Source organism: Drosophila elegans, unplaced genomic scaffold (genome assembly GCF_018152505.1).
Source record: "Drosophila elegans isolate 14027-0461.03 unplaced genomic scaffold, ASM1815250v1 contig_476, whole genome shotgun sequence".
In the NCBI taxonomy this organism is placed as follows: Eukaryota; Metazoa; Arthropoda; class Insecta; order Diptera; family Drosophilidae; genus Drosophila; species Drosophila elegans.
Window position 1 is genome coordinate 11,541,313 of NW_024545863.1, and position 12,589 is coordinate 11,553,901.

General features: G+C 37.1%; 1 protein-coding gene across 4 annotated transcripts in view; it reads left to right on the top strand.

Moving 5' to 3' along the window:
- The first annotated feature begins 466 nt into the window (after nt 1-466).
- The window catches only part of LOC108141048 (FERM, ARHGEF and pleckstrin domain-containing protein 1), a 38,516-nt gene continuing 26,393 nt past the window's right edge, over nt 467-12,589 (top strand). For 3 of the 4 annotated variants that reach the window (XM_041709692.1, XM_017264190.1, XM_017264189.2), the window contains exons 1-2: nt 469-697; nt 8,614-9,400. In XM_041709692.1, coding sequence (XP_041565626.1) covers nt 9,134-9,400 — 267 coding nt within the window. In that variant the 5' untranslated portion in view covers nt 469-697; nt 8,614-9,133. Of the gene's footprint in view, nt 698-8,613; nt 9,401-12,589 lie in introns of all 4 variants that reach the window. The other variant, XM_017264187.2, reaches the window with a different exon arrangement.

A 12,589-nucleotide genomic window follows, 5' to 3' on the forward strand; every position in this document is an offset into this window, starting at 1 on the left:
GTCTCTGTCTTTAAGCTTCACTAAATATGTATATTTATATATGTATATATATATATTTCCTTTTATAATTATTATTTTTGGGACTCATGTAAGCAAACATTTCTTTCAGTGCTACCCCGATGGTAGCGGAGATTCGCTCCACAGTTGTATTATCTAAGTTCTCAACCAGGGGATCACAACGTCGATACCAAATTCAAATCGAAATGCCATTAACACATATTCAAATTTTCGGTATGGTCATAGAAGCGACAACGAGTATCTGAGCTTAACATTTTTGTTAAAAACCGTTTATACTTTACCATTTCTGATTGAAATGGAAGAACTACAGTTTCGGTTAGGAAATTGGCTATATCATCCAAGTTCTTAACCTAGGGGAACCAACGTCGATAGCGAAGTCATATCGATATGCCAGGTATAGTCGATAGAATATTCGATATCCCCAATGTAGCGCCAAAGGGTATCTGAGTATCTGAGTTTTTTTCCCGAAGTCAGCGCGAACGGACTGCACGTACTGTGGCAGATTAGAATGCAGTGAAAAAATTAATAGGAAATCAGGGGACTTGTGCGGGCTACTCCAACCAACCGATTAAATGCAGAAGTGCGCGATCCACTTGATTTTTCGATCTGATTTGCCGCGACAGCGAAGTTGTAAATTTTTTCGCACTGAAAAATTCTCGGCTTACGCCCGTCTGTGTGTGTGAGTGTGTATCTGCATCTGTGTAAAGGGCGCAGCTGGGCAAAAAACAACACCTAGAAATTGAGCTAATTCAGCCTGCCGACGCGGTTCTAATTAAATTTAATTTAATTGTTGTTCAAAGCAACAAACTCAACGGGTTTTCTTTGTTTTTTGCGCAACTCTCTGCGCTGAAAATTCAATAAGCACGTAAATTCCAGCACACACACATACCACCTTAACCGCGCACGCACACCGTTACATCGCTGCTGAGCTGGACGACAGAGAGACAGAGAGAGAAGGCAAGTGTAGACTTTGCTCCCCCGCCCACCCCCTTTTAGAGCGCCCTCTCCCATTATTGTTGTTGGGCCAGGCACAAGGACACGCAGCCTCCCAGCTCACGCATACATGCTCACACTTGGGAGCCAGGGTTTTTCGGCCGTCCCCCTCTTTCTCTTCTTTTTCGGTAAACAGGTGCCGCGCCTTGTGCCGTTACTTTCGTTGGGGCTTCGTTCTCCGTGTTTTGGCAACACATGTTTACCTTTTTAACACTCTGAGTGCGGGCATGCATGCCATTAAAACAAGAGCGAACCCAGAGGGTTAAGTAAGCGGGGAGTGTTGTGAATGAAAATTCTACCTTGGAATCGTTTCTGTTGTTGCAAATTGTCATGTCTTTATTCCAAATATTTGAACACTGTGCACAGTGAGAAGTGAATGTACTTTTTAATTATCAAAAAACAGTTTTAAATAAACTATACAAGCTGGTATTCTGTTTATATTTATACAAAGAAAAGGAAACAGCTTACACAAAAATTTGTTACGTTTTACCAGTATTCATGGCATTAAAATATTTTCGCTAAGTCGAAAAAATTAGTTATTTTCAACCACTGTTTATAAAATTTTGAATAAGTTATTTTTTTAGCATAAGTAAGGAATCTTAACTCTACTCGATAGCTAAAGAAGTGACAGAAACAAATACATTTTTAACAATGTGATTTATTATTATTTTTTTTTTTTTCATTTGTGTTTATTTTTTTCTCAAATTATTGTATATATTTTCTATTAACCTTAACAGTATATAAATAAACATCGCGGTCTTGAAATAACAGACAGACAGATTGCCTTAAAGGGTTTTACTTTTTTTTCATTCTGTATTCTTTTAAGACACCTTTTGAAACATCGTTAAGACAATTAAGCGAGTTAATTTAAAAAAGAAATTTGCTTAACATACTAAGCAGCACACTTGAAAGGCTTAACTGAAATCAAATTATTTTCGTGAAGAAAACCAGATCTATCTTCCATCTATAAAATAACCACAGTCAACTCTGCAGAATAAATATGAGTAACAAATAAAACTGTTTTTGGATTTGGATATTAATATTAGAGAATTGTTAAATCTAAAAAAAATATTCGTCCAAAGCATTTCGTTTGCAATATTTCATCAAGTAATTTATTATTATTTATTGGTCCTAATATATTTGAAATAAAATAAAGCACCAAGTTAAGCCTTATATTTTATTAGCTTGGTATTTATCGCTATACTGAATTCGTTTTCCTTGATTTTTGTTTCGCATCTTCTTATCGCCCTTTTTCACATTTCCTTGCACACAACGCTCCAAATTCAGGTCATTGCATTTGTTTAACTTGCCACCCATAAAACCCCCACTTTCCACCCGCACTCGCACTGTCTCTCTCTTTTCGTCTCGTCCTGCGTGTGAATGTTGATTTTTCAATAGATTTCCCTTTCGATTTTCTCGAAATTCTGTTATAAGGCAAGTTTGTTGTTATTTTTCGCTTTACTTGACTTTTAATTTTTATCGCTTCATGAGGTCAGCACATTTTCGTATTCCGTACTTCGTATCTCTATTTGCGTAGTGACGAAACTCGCCAGCAATAATACTCCGCAAAAAAACCGAAACTAAAAACAACGACTTATCGAAAAATTGAAAAGGTTAATGATAAGGAGGAACGAGTAGTATTGCTACTCTGTTCACATAACGGTCCCCGTATCTTTATCTCGACTGCAACAGCCAGAAATCAAATAGATAAACGATGAGCACAGGAGAAACCTTTGTCGCACAAACATCACTCTTATAATTAATTTTTTTATTGTTGACTTAAATAAACTATCAAATTGCAGTCTTTTTGAAGTTAGTTTAAAAAGGGTTCTCCCTGTATAAGTCCCGAATATAAAAACTAAAAAAGTAACTTTTTGATGTTGTGCTTGTTCGCTTGTTAGGAGTTTTGACTGTATATTCTATTTATACACATCGCTTACATGCCTTATCAGTTGGCTGGTTGGTGAGGGGTAGCGGCAGAGATAAGCCAGCGACGGCAGCTCACTTGACTGCGAACGCAACCGAAGTCGTTTAAAATACCCGTTTCTTAGCATAGCCGGTCGTTTATTTATTGGCAACTCAAACCGCCCTTCTGACATCATTATTTGACGTTCGGCTTTAAAATCAAAGGCTCGGCTTAAATATTTATCATAACAGTTTGTGGTGAACTAGGTTCTGTAGATATACTCAGTACTTGAAGCTTTAAAGGGTATAACTGTAAAAAAATGTAAAAAAGTTTTCAACCATATGTATATAGAAACTTACAGTGGGCAAAACAAGTTTACGAACATTTTTATAATGACACACTTCAAAATAGTCTTCAATCTTTACTAAGAAATGGAAGTGACATTGCAATCGCTATGAAATTGTCTTGTACTTAAGTTTCGTGTTTAATTTTAATGTTCAAAAGCAATGAATTAAATGTTTAATAAAACATTATTTTATGGCAATTCCGTAAGTCCATTTTCGCGTAAAAACTTTTAAAAAATATTTAAATTTAAATCCAATGACGTTGGTTTTAAGTTTCGCATGCGGTACCTCTTTTTATATATGTTTTACCACCACACGGATGCAGAGTTCAAAATAGAAGCAAAGAGAAAAATAGAAGGCGAAGTAGTATCAAAACTTGACTTGGCTTGCTGACTAAAACAGAACGAGTTAATCGTGCAGATGAAATGGGTCAACAGTGGACATTGGTCGGACTATCTGTCGTTGTATCCCAGAGATACACAGATACAACACACCAAGTCCGTTGACAGCCGCAATGGGCCCGGCTAAATTAAGTTGCCAGCCAATTTCAATGCAATATAGCCATGCTCACAGCCTATACATATTTTATTTGCGAACTCAATTCGCTTTGTTAGCTTTCTGTGTTATTTTTCCTTTTTACGTAAGCTGGGGAAAAAGGGGAAACATATAATAAAATGAGGGTGGTCGGAAATCGTTTAATACCCTTTTCACCCTTGTTCTCCTTTGTTTTTCGGTGGTTTAATTGAAATTTGTTGTCTCGGCAGTGATTTACACTCGTTAGCAGGTTTTCTGGTTATGGTCAAAGCATAAAACCATATACGTTTCCGTTTTGAGCAACCTGAAAAATCAAAATGTATCTGGTGTCACTGGCTGTCATGTGCTGCATATAAATTAAACACAGTTAGTGTGCTGACCCACCGCTACAGTGGCTTCCAGATAGGCACAGCCAAATATCCTATATTAAAGTAACTTTCATCACTGATCACGATACTTACGTTTCTTAGACATTTTTGTTATCATTGTATATATTGGACCTTTTGATAAATAATTGCCTATAACTTTTTCCTTTGCATTGTTTGATTCTTTTAGTTTAATATTAGATTAAAACTAATAATAAGTACTTAAGGAATTGCCTAAAACTGTTTCTAGTTCGTCCTCTATAAAATATAAGTCAAGGGGTCTGCTTCAAGTTAATACCCTTTTTCCAACACCTTTTATCTTTTCTTTTTCCATGCACATGATTTTCACAATCTCTACATGTATGGCCTTTATCGGGCTTTGTTCAACAAATTGCCATGTAAATTCCGTTCAAGTTGTTGCCGCTAGTGGTTCGCTGGGCAAGAGAGGTGGCTTGGGGGTGGTTCGCTGTCTAATCAATATATATAGCCACTTGTTTGTTCAGTCAAAGTGTTGTCCAGCTGTCACTTAGTTTGTTTGTCAACGAGCTTTATTTTCCACTCCATACTGTACATGAGTCTTATTCATATGCCACCATATCTGTGTGTATCGAGGTATCTGCGAGCTACCTTTTGACAATACTAATTGATTTCCACACAAATACAATCCCATTCGACGATTCTATTGCCTTTTATTTTTGTTGCTGCTCAAAGTGGTGAAAATCAGCAAACAATTTGTTGGTCTCAGGCTTGCGTAACGACGTTTCTTGTGACAATAGATTTTTGCGGCTGATATAATAGATGAAAGAAAAACTTATTAAGTAGGCTCCTGAGTAAAAGTACACAGAATTATGTGTCGCTAGTCCACCACTTCAAAATATTCAAACTATAGGGTGCCCGTGTGCATTGAGTGCAGATAGCAATTAAGCGATTCTGATGATTCTAAGGAATATAATCTGCTGACGAGTAGAAAAGCCAGACCAGACGAAGGGCTGGCACAGGCAAAAATTTGCCACACACATGTCCCTCTCTGTATATATCTTATTCCCGTTGCCCCATGCCTCCAAGTGTTTGCGCCATAAAGAAAGGCTGTATACAGTGAAATAAACAAAGAGCCGAGTCATATAAAAGAGCAACCGGCTGTGGTTGTTGGATATGCGTGAGTTGGGGAGGGGGGACTTTAAATAAATATTTTAATGAACTGCACTAAAGGCTGGGCCGACGCCTAAAAAGAGTTGACTTTGAAACGCACTGACTTGCTGCCAGTAGCAACAACTACACAGAAATCCGCCTGACTGACAGACAAGCGGAGTGCATCCTTTTATACCCACACACACTCGCACATCAATTCTGTGTGTGCATTTTATTTTTAACTTCAGTGTAAAACGTAAAAAATAAAGGCACAAGGTGCAAGGGAGATGGAAAACCGTGTACCATGTGGGAAGTAAAAACGATTTTTTCGATGAAGTTTTAATTTTTCTTTCGTTGCCACTATACAAATACCCAGCTGCAATTGTTGTTCTTCGGGCTTTGGCCTCTGCCTCATTTGTCTGCTTTATTTTTCGAAGAAATCTCCAAATGATTCATCTTTTTCTTCGGAGGGGAATTATGAAAGATGCTGGAGATACATTTTAATTGAGATACATTTTTGGTATTCTTATTCCAAATAGATCAATACAATTGAGTTAAAGATAGCGATTGCTTTAATTGAAAGTTGACATGGTGAATAATATGGAAGAATATGAAATAAATTCGAAAGAAAGGGTTGATATTGATGACCAATTAAAAAGAAAATTGTATTTAACATGCTAAATAGAACTGTCTATGGTATTGAAAATTGCTACCAACAACTAAAACCATAAAAAAGAACTCCTCGAGATACATTTTTAAACGTGGAAAATCGAATTTTCTACAACTTACTAAACAAGTTTAATTATTCTTACATACTTCCTACGACAGTTCAAGATTCCCTCTTTTGACTTGTATTCCTTGTTCACTTGAATACTAACTATATTGAAATCAATTAATTACATTTTTAAAAGCGTGATATCGCAAATACCACAAAATGAAAACTAAACTAAACCATTAAGAGTATATAAAAATAATTTCTAATAGTACAATTTTTTATATTTTGCGTTTTTAAAGAAAGATTAATCACAAATTTAGTACATTGGAATACTATAAGTGATTCTCTGAAATATTCAACATGAAACCACGCCCTACTCCCGACCTTCTCCAAAAACACCTAAAATGGCAAACGAAACTTAATTAATAAACCATGAATTTATGTCACTCAACAGCATATAAAAGTCATAAAACTTTGATGGGTTACCAGCTCATAAAACTTTTTGGGTCACACACACTCGCACAATGCATTACATAGATACAGATATGGGGAAGCGAGAAAGGAACACGAACAGGAGACAGCAACTTCCATCTTCTGTACTTAGAAACTTGTTAAACTTTACTTGACAAACGACAAACTCTTCACAGCCTAACTTTGGCTGCCAGTGATTAAGACGGACAGATTTACTGCAGATGGGGCACATCATTCGCCAATTTGAGCACTAGAATGCAGAGAGGTATGCAGCCAATAAGGCCCCGTAGTTACGGCACAAATAGGTGGCTATGTGGCCAAACGGATTTGGTCAAAGCCAAACGTGTCTCATCTAGCGGTAGTTTAACCTCCTTCTATGATTTGCAGTAGCTAGTTGTCTTTCAGGACAACTTCCATAAAACGAAGAGATCCGCAGATCATTAATATTGTGTGATCGTCCGAGTGCTGACCGCTTTAAGTGGGTTATGTTTAGGAATCACCATATGCCTCGTCGAATTCAGGACAAATTGTAAGGGTATCTTTAAGATAAATATAAAACATCGCTGCTCCACACAAGTCAGTATACCATTCCTGTTGAAATTGTGCATAATTCTTAATTCCCCAAGTAATGCCGTCGATTTTTTTTTTATTTTACAATAACATGTTATGAAATCATTATGAAATGTTTTAATATTAAATCGAACAAATAAAACTTTTAAAAATGTCTAATTTTGCACCAAGGTAATGATTCCACAATTAGCAACAGAACACGAAGCAAATCAATGTATTGTTTATGACAAAACGTGACTTATGTGTTCTGAGAAACCAAACTATAGAGCTACTTCAAGTCCAATAGACATAATATACACATCCTTATATGCATATGTATATGAGCTTGAGGTTCTTGCCTTCTTCCAGATAGAGTTTCGTTATCACAGAAGCAGTAGACCCTATCCCCCATGAATGGCTGTCCGAAAAGTACGAGGTTCATTGAACGCTTGCGGGTTTGGTTATCACGCCAACACATGCTTTATAGTGTCTCCTTCAACCTGACTATATTCATGGAAGGGACTCGTATCGCATCGTAAATTCACACATTTCACGCCCCATTCAACCTTATGGATGGGGCTGGCATCCTGTATCTTGCAAATTGACAGCCAGCCGGCCACGTTCGCATTTAAATTTACGAGTCAAGACATAAATAAATGCTTCTTGGCAAACGGCAGTTTCTTCATCATTTTTCCACATTATATATTATTTTTCCAGCCTATCTTCAATGGCCTGCCCACAGCATAATTGGCGCCAAACTTCTTTCCCGCTCTATCTACATACATATGTATATTTTTTTTATGTAGGTTGGCGATGACTTCAAGCTTTGGAGTTATACTCTTTTTGTGTTTCTTTTGGAACGTGGGTTGTCCACGTGGGTAGGCTTTTCGGGGCCCGTCAAACTTGATCGGCCTAGACAAGCGGCACACGAGAAACGAGAAGCAAAAAAAGTAGTCCCATTTGATTTGCCGCCTCTCCACCCGAAAACATTTCTCTTGTTTATGCCCCGTGGGTCGCTTTTGATAAGCTTATTTATTTTCACAGGTGACTTAGTTATTTCCTCCTATTTCCAACATTAGACTCCATCGGTTTTTTGTTTTTTATGAGTTTTTAATGCTTTAAATAATTTTTAGTCGGTCGTTTGTTTTTGTTATTGCTATAGAGTTATATACTTTTAATCTTTCATTGAGAGGAAAATTGAAATGGCCGCCTACTTTGGTCGTGTCTTTTATTATTTTAAGTCTGAGAAATGGTTTTGGGAACAGTCTAATGATTATTTTTCCTGAACGAATTATATGCTGTTGCCCACGTTATTCTGGAGATATATATATACATTTCTAAGATTGTCATGAACATGAAATAACCTTTAGCGTCAAAGTTCAAAATATAGTTGTTAGAAGCTTTAATTGCTTAGTGAGTTTTAAATTACGAGAGTTTAAATTAACATTAAGGCAAAGTTAGTTGTACCTTCAACAGATACTTAAGTATCCATCCATTGTTCTATTTAGGGCATCTTTATTATTTCCCACACAATATTTTGTAATCGCTTATGATTATGACTAACATGATGTTCTGCTTCCAATCTTTTAGGAAAACGATGCCAAACCCAGAGGAACTAAGATGAGGAATCCGAGTGCCACACATGCGTGTTTGAAATGTTAATGCGCCTAGAACAATTCAAACGCGAACGAATAAATTCAGTTTAACCATAATAAAATATGCCAGAAGCGTTCAAGATTGGACTAAGGAACTCAAGAGGAACGATTAGAAGCGAGAGGAAATCGAGGCAAATGTGAAACATATGTGTGTACGAGCGTGTGTGGAGTTGCGGCTTCCAATTTTTCGTTATTGTTCTTTTCTGGCAACGAATTGAAATTGAATTAGCACTCGCATAGACAATAAACAAAATAAACAGAGCCAGCTGAGCCAGAATTCAATTCAAGAAGACACACGAATCGATCCCAGTACCATTCCAAGTTAAAGCATTTAACACAAACCTCAACGAAGACAACAGTGCCACAAGACAGAATCTGGCAATCAATCCGGCTCGTTCTATGCCACATCCTCAACTAGTTCCAACCCAGCGGTAACCAAAATTCTCGTCTACAAAATGTCCTTGGCCGACATGGGCACAGCCTCTCGATCCGCTGGCGGCGGAGGAGGCGGACGACACTACGATCTGGCGACGGGCGGGGGTGGTGGTGGAGGTGGAGGTCATCCGGCGGGAGGTGGTTTACCCGGAGGCCGCATGACGCACTCCCTCAGCACTCCCTCAGGCGTGGATGGAACACCTTCAACTCCCCGGCATCGCGGAGGGAAGAAGCTGACCGTTCGCATCCAGATGCTGGACGATTCAATCACCATGTTTCAAGTGCAGGTGAGATTTTAACAGAATTTAATAGATTTCAATGTAGAAAATTAAACATCTAAGAAGAAGCACAAATTAAAGATATAAAAAACTAAATTTGAGGAAGGATCAACTTTGCACAATGATAAAAATAATTTCTAAATGAAGATTTTTGATTATTTTCCTCTTTTATGTACATACATATATTTTCATAATAAAGATTGTCAGTCGATTCAAACTAGATATATCTCTTGTTTAAATAAAATTAAAATCAGTATAATAATATTTTTATTAATTTTTAATTCCAAGTAAATTTAAATTTAGTCTACGTTTAAAAATTGCACATAATTGGCAGAGAGCTAAACACCTGAAGTAAATGTAAAATTAAATTTCAATCCCTGCTTCACTTAAAAATTATATCTCAGGAAGCACCTGTCGAAACGGAAGTAATTCGTTAAACGAGAATTGCATAAAGGCATCTCTATACGAACTTTATGAATGTGCAGCAATGTCCCGTGACAAACAATTTAAAGTGCAAATAGGTAAAATATATGAGAGGAGCTACTTTTAATTAAATGTGGACTGGAAAACAGCCAGAAAAATGAATGAAAAAGGGAGGACGCTGGGATTTATGCTACAAAAGGCCCTAGGTTTTCGGTGGGCGTTGCACCCGGTTTGTTTGGCACGGGGCCAGAAAACGAGAAATTCTTTCGCTGTTTTTCCCGTGGCAAACAAGTCGAAATCTACAGGAAAAGTGTGCAGAGGATGGCTGCAGATGCAGTACATCCGTTCTCTGATCCACAATTCGGCCGACACTCCACACTTTATGTGGTCCCTTCAACTACTTAACATACATTTTTCAAGAAGATATTCTTCTTGGTACTCAATGTAATTGCATGTGGTTAAAGTATGGTTGTTTTATTATATTTCAGATACATGTTTGTTAATTTAAGCTTAGCCTACATTTTTTAAAAAGATCAACTGTATTTTGTAATTGACTATAAAGTATTTTTGGGTTCCCAAAGTTGATTTTTTAACTTGATGAGTTTTTCCCAATTTCCAGCAGAGGTTATTGATCAACATAATCAAATAAAACGGTAAAACCTTTTTTTACTAAAAAATTTTTGCGCCTTATATATTTATATCAACGTAGCGCTTAGTTTTTAAATTCTCTAAAGTTCAGATTGTAAGTTTGTAATAATAAATGTATGGTGAAAATAGTATATCAAGTACCGGGAATTTAATTGTTGAGGCGCTCGGTTTTACCAGTGTTTCACGTTTTTAATAGATGTTTCGTTTGTTATAAATGACTTTAGAAATAACCTACAGACTGACGTAGTGCACACTGATTTTAGCAAGGTAACTGATTCCGTAAATCATCCGCTTCTTGTAAGGAAGTTAGACTTATTAGGGTTACATAGATTTCACACAGAGTTCTTTTTAAAAGCTCAGTCTCCAAGCTGATCCAAGTTACTTCAGGAGTGCCACATGCAACCCACCTTGGACCACTTCTCTTTACATTTTTTATTAATGTTCGCCCTTTAGTGCTGACAAAGTCGCGCGTCCTTATGTACGCAGATGACGTTAAGTTATGCCTGCAATATAGCGATATTTTCCGCAGTTCAGACTTACAAACGGATTTTGACGCCATTCAAATCTATTGAACTTAACTAGCGCTAATGCAAATGCAAAATAATGGCATTCTATCGGGCCAATCCACAGTATGCCACGTATATATTTGGTGGTTGTGAGTTCACAAGACCTTGTCGTCCTTCTGGACCCAAAAATTTAATTTTCTGACTACATTTCATCCATGGTGAATAAAGACAGGTGCTTATATTTATAAAAAGGTGGTCAAAGGAATTCGTTGATCTGTATGTCACAAAGACCTTATTTACTTCAATATTCCTCTTATTTTGAAATATTGTAAATCAAACTATGATATGCATGAACCATTTAGAGTATTATGTAATGACTATAATCAACTCTATCATATTATTTATACTACTGACTTTTTACTGAACACGTGATTAGTATTATTAGTTGGTTTTTTAGTTTGGTATATATTTTGAATTGGTCTGTCCGTTCTTCTACAGTCCCTTTTCTTTTACCTCTCGTGATCTCGTTTTTATGCGCCGAGGGAAATAGGTCTCCGCTGGTAATAAGCTTTTGTTGGTATCGTAAGGCCCATTTGTTTGTACTAATCATAGTGCATCAACGTCTGTAGTGCACATGCCGATTGTTGACCACAAATCGCATTAATGCAAACGGAATTTCCCCAAAACTTTTTGCTTTTATTCGTTTTCCTCTTTGCCCAGTTGTCAGGCACTTTATGTTGGTTAATGGATTTTGTGGTAGTTGGCGCAGTTTGTTCATGTTGCTGTTGTTCCTTGCGCCACTTCCTGGCTCCATTAGCTCGGCCTAGTGAAAGGCTTAGACAGTTTTGTTTCGTAGTTCAAGTGGCCACGCCCAAACATGTACACTAAAAAAAATATTTTGTACACAAATTAAACATCTAATGTATTCCGCCCAAGAAGATCAACGCTAAAACAAACCGTAAAAGATAATACATTTAGGTCAAAATAGGTCCCTGCAATTTAAAATCACCTAGATACCGATGAAAACAATCAAAATTATAAAAAAATAATTATTTTTACTAACAATTTTTTATGATTTGCGAAAAACACACTTCACAAAAGATGGTTGTGAAAGAAAGGGGGAAAAAGGATTACTGCATTAATTTATTACAAAATAAATGCATATACAATTTTCTGTCCTAACTGAAGCTACCTAAAAAAAGTATTTTTACTAAACTAACAAACTTGATTTTTTGTTTTCGAGTGTAACCCCAGTGTCCCCCCTAAACGGTAGACGCATTCCAAAGGCTTCAACTGGCGTACAAGAGAGCCACCGAGAAGTGGAAATGTTTCAGGGCAACATCAAAATGGTTGCCATTGTTTGGGTGGTTTTCTGTTGGGGCAGGTGGAGTGACTGGGGGATGTGGTCGTGGACTGTTGGTTTCGGGTTAGAGCTGGTTACAGCGCAGCCAACGTGTATGCTCACAGCCCTTGTTGGGCTTTTGGCCTAACCTTTTCGTGAAACGTTATACTTGAGGCAATGCCCCAGCTCGGTAAATGTTGCAAAGTGTTCTACCAAAAACTTTTTGTGTGTGAGTTTCAGGCACTCGCTATCTGGATTCTTCTCTTGACATTTCTTTTT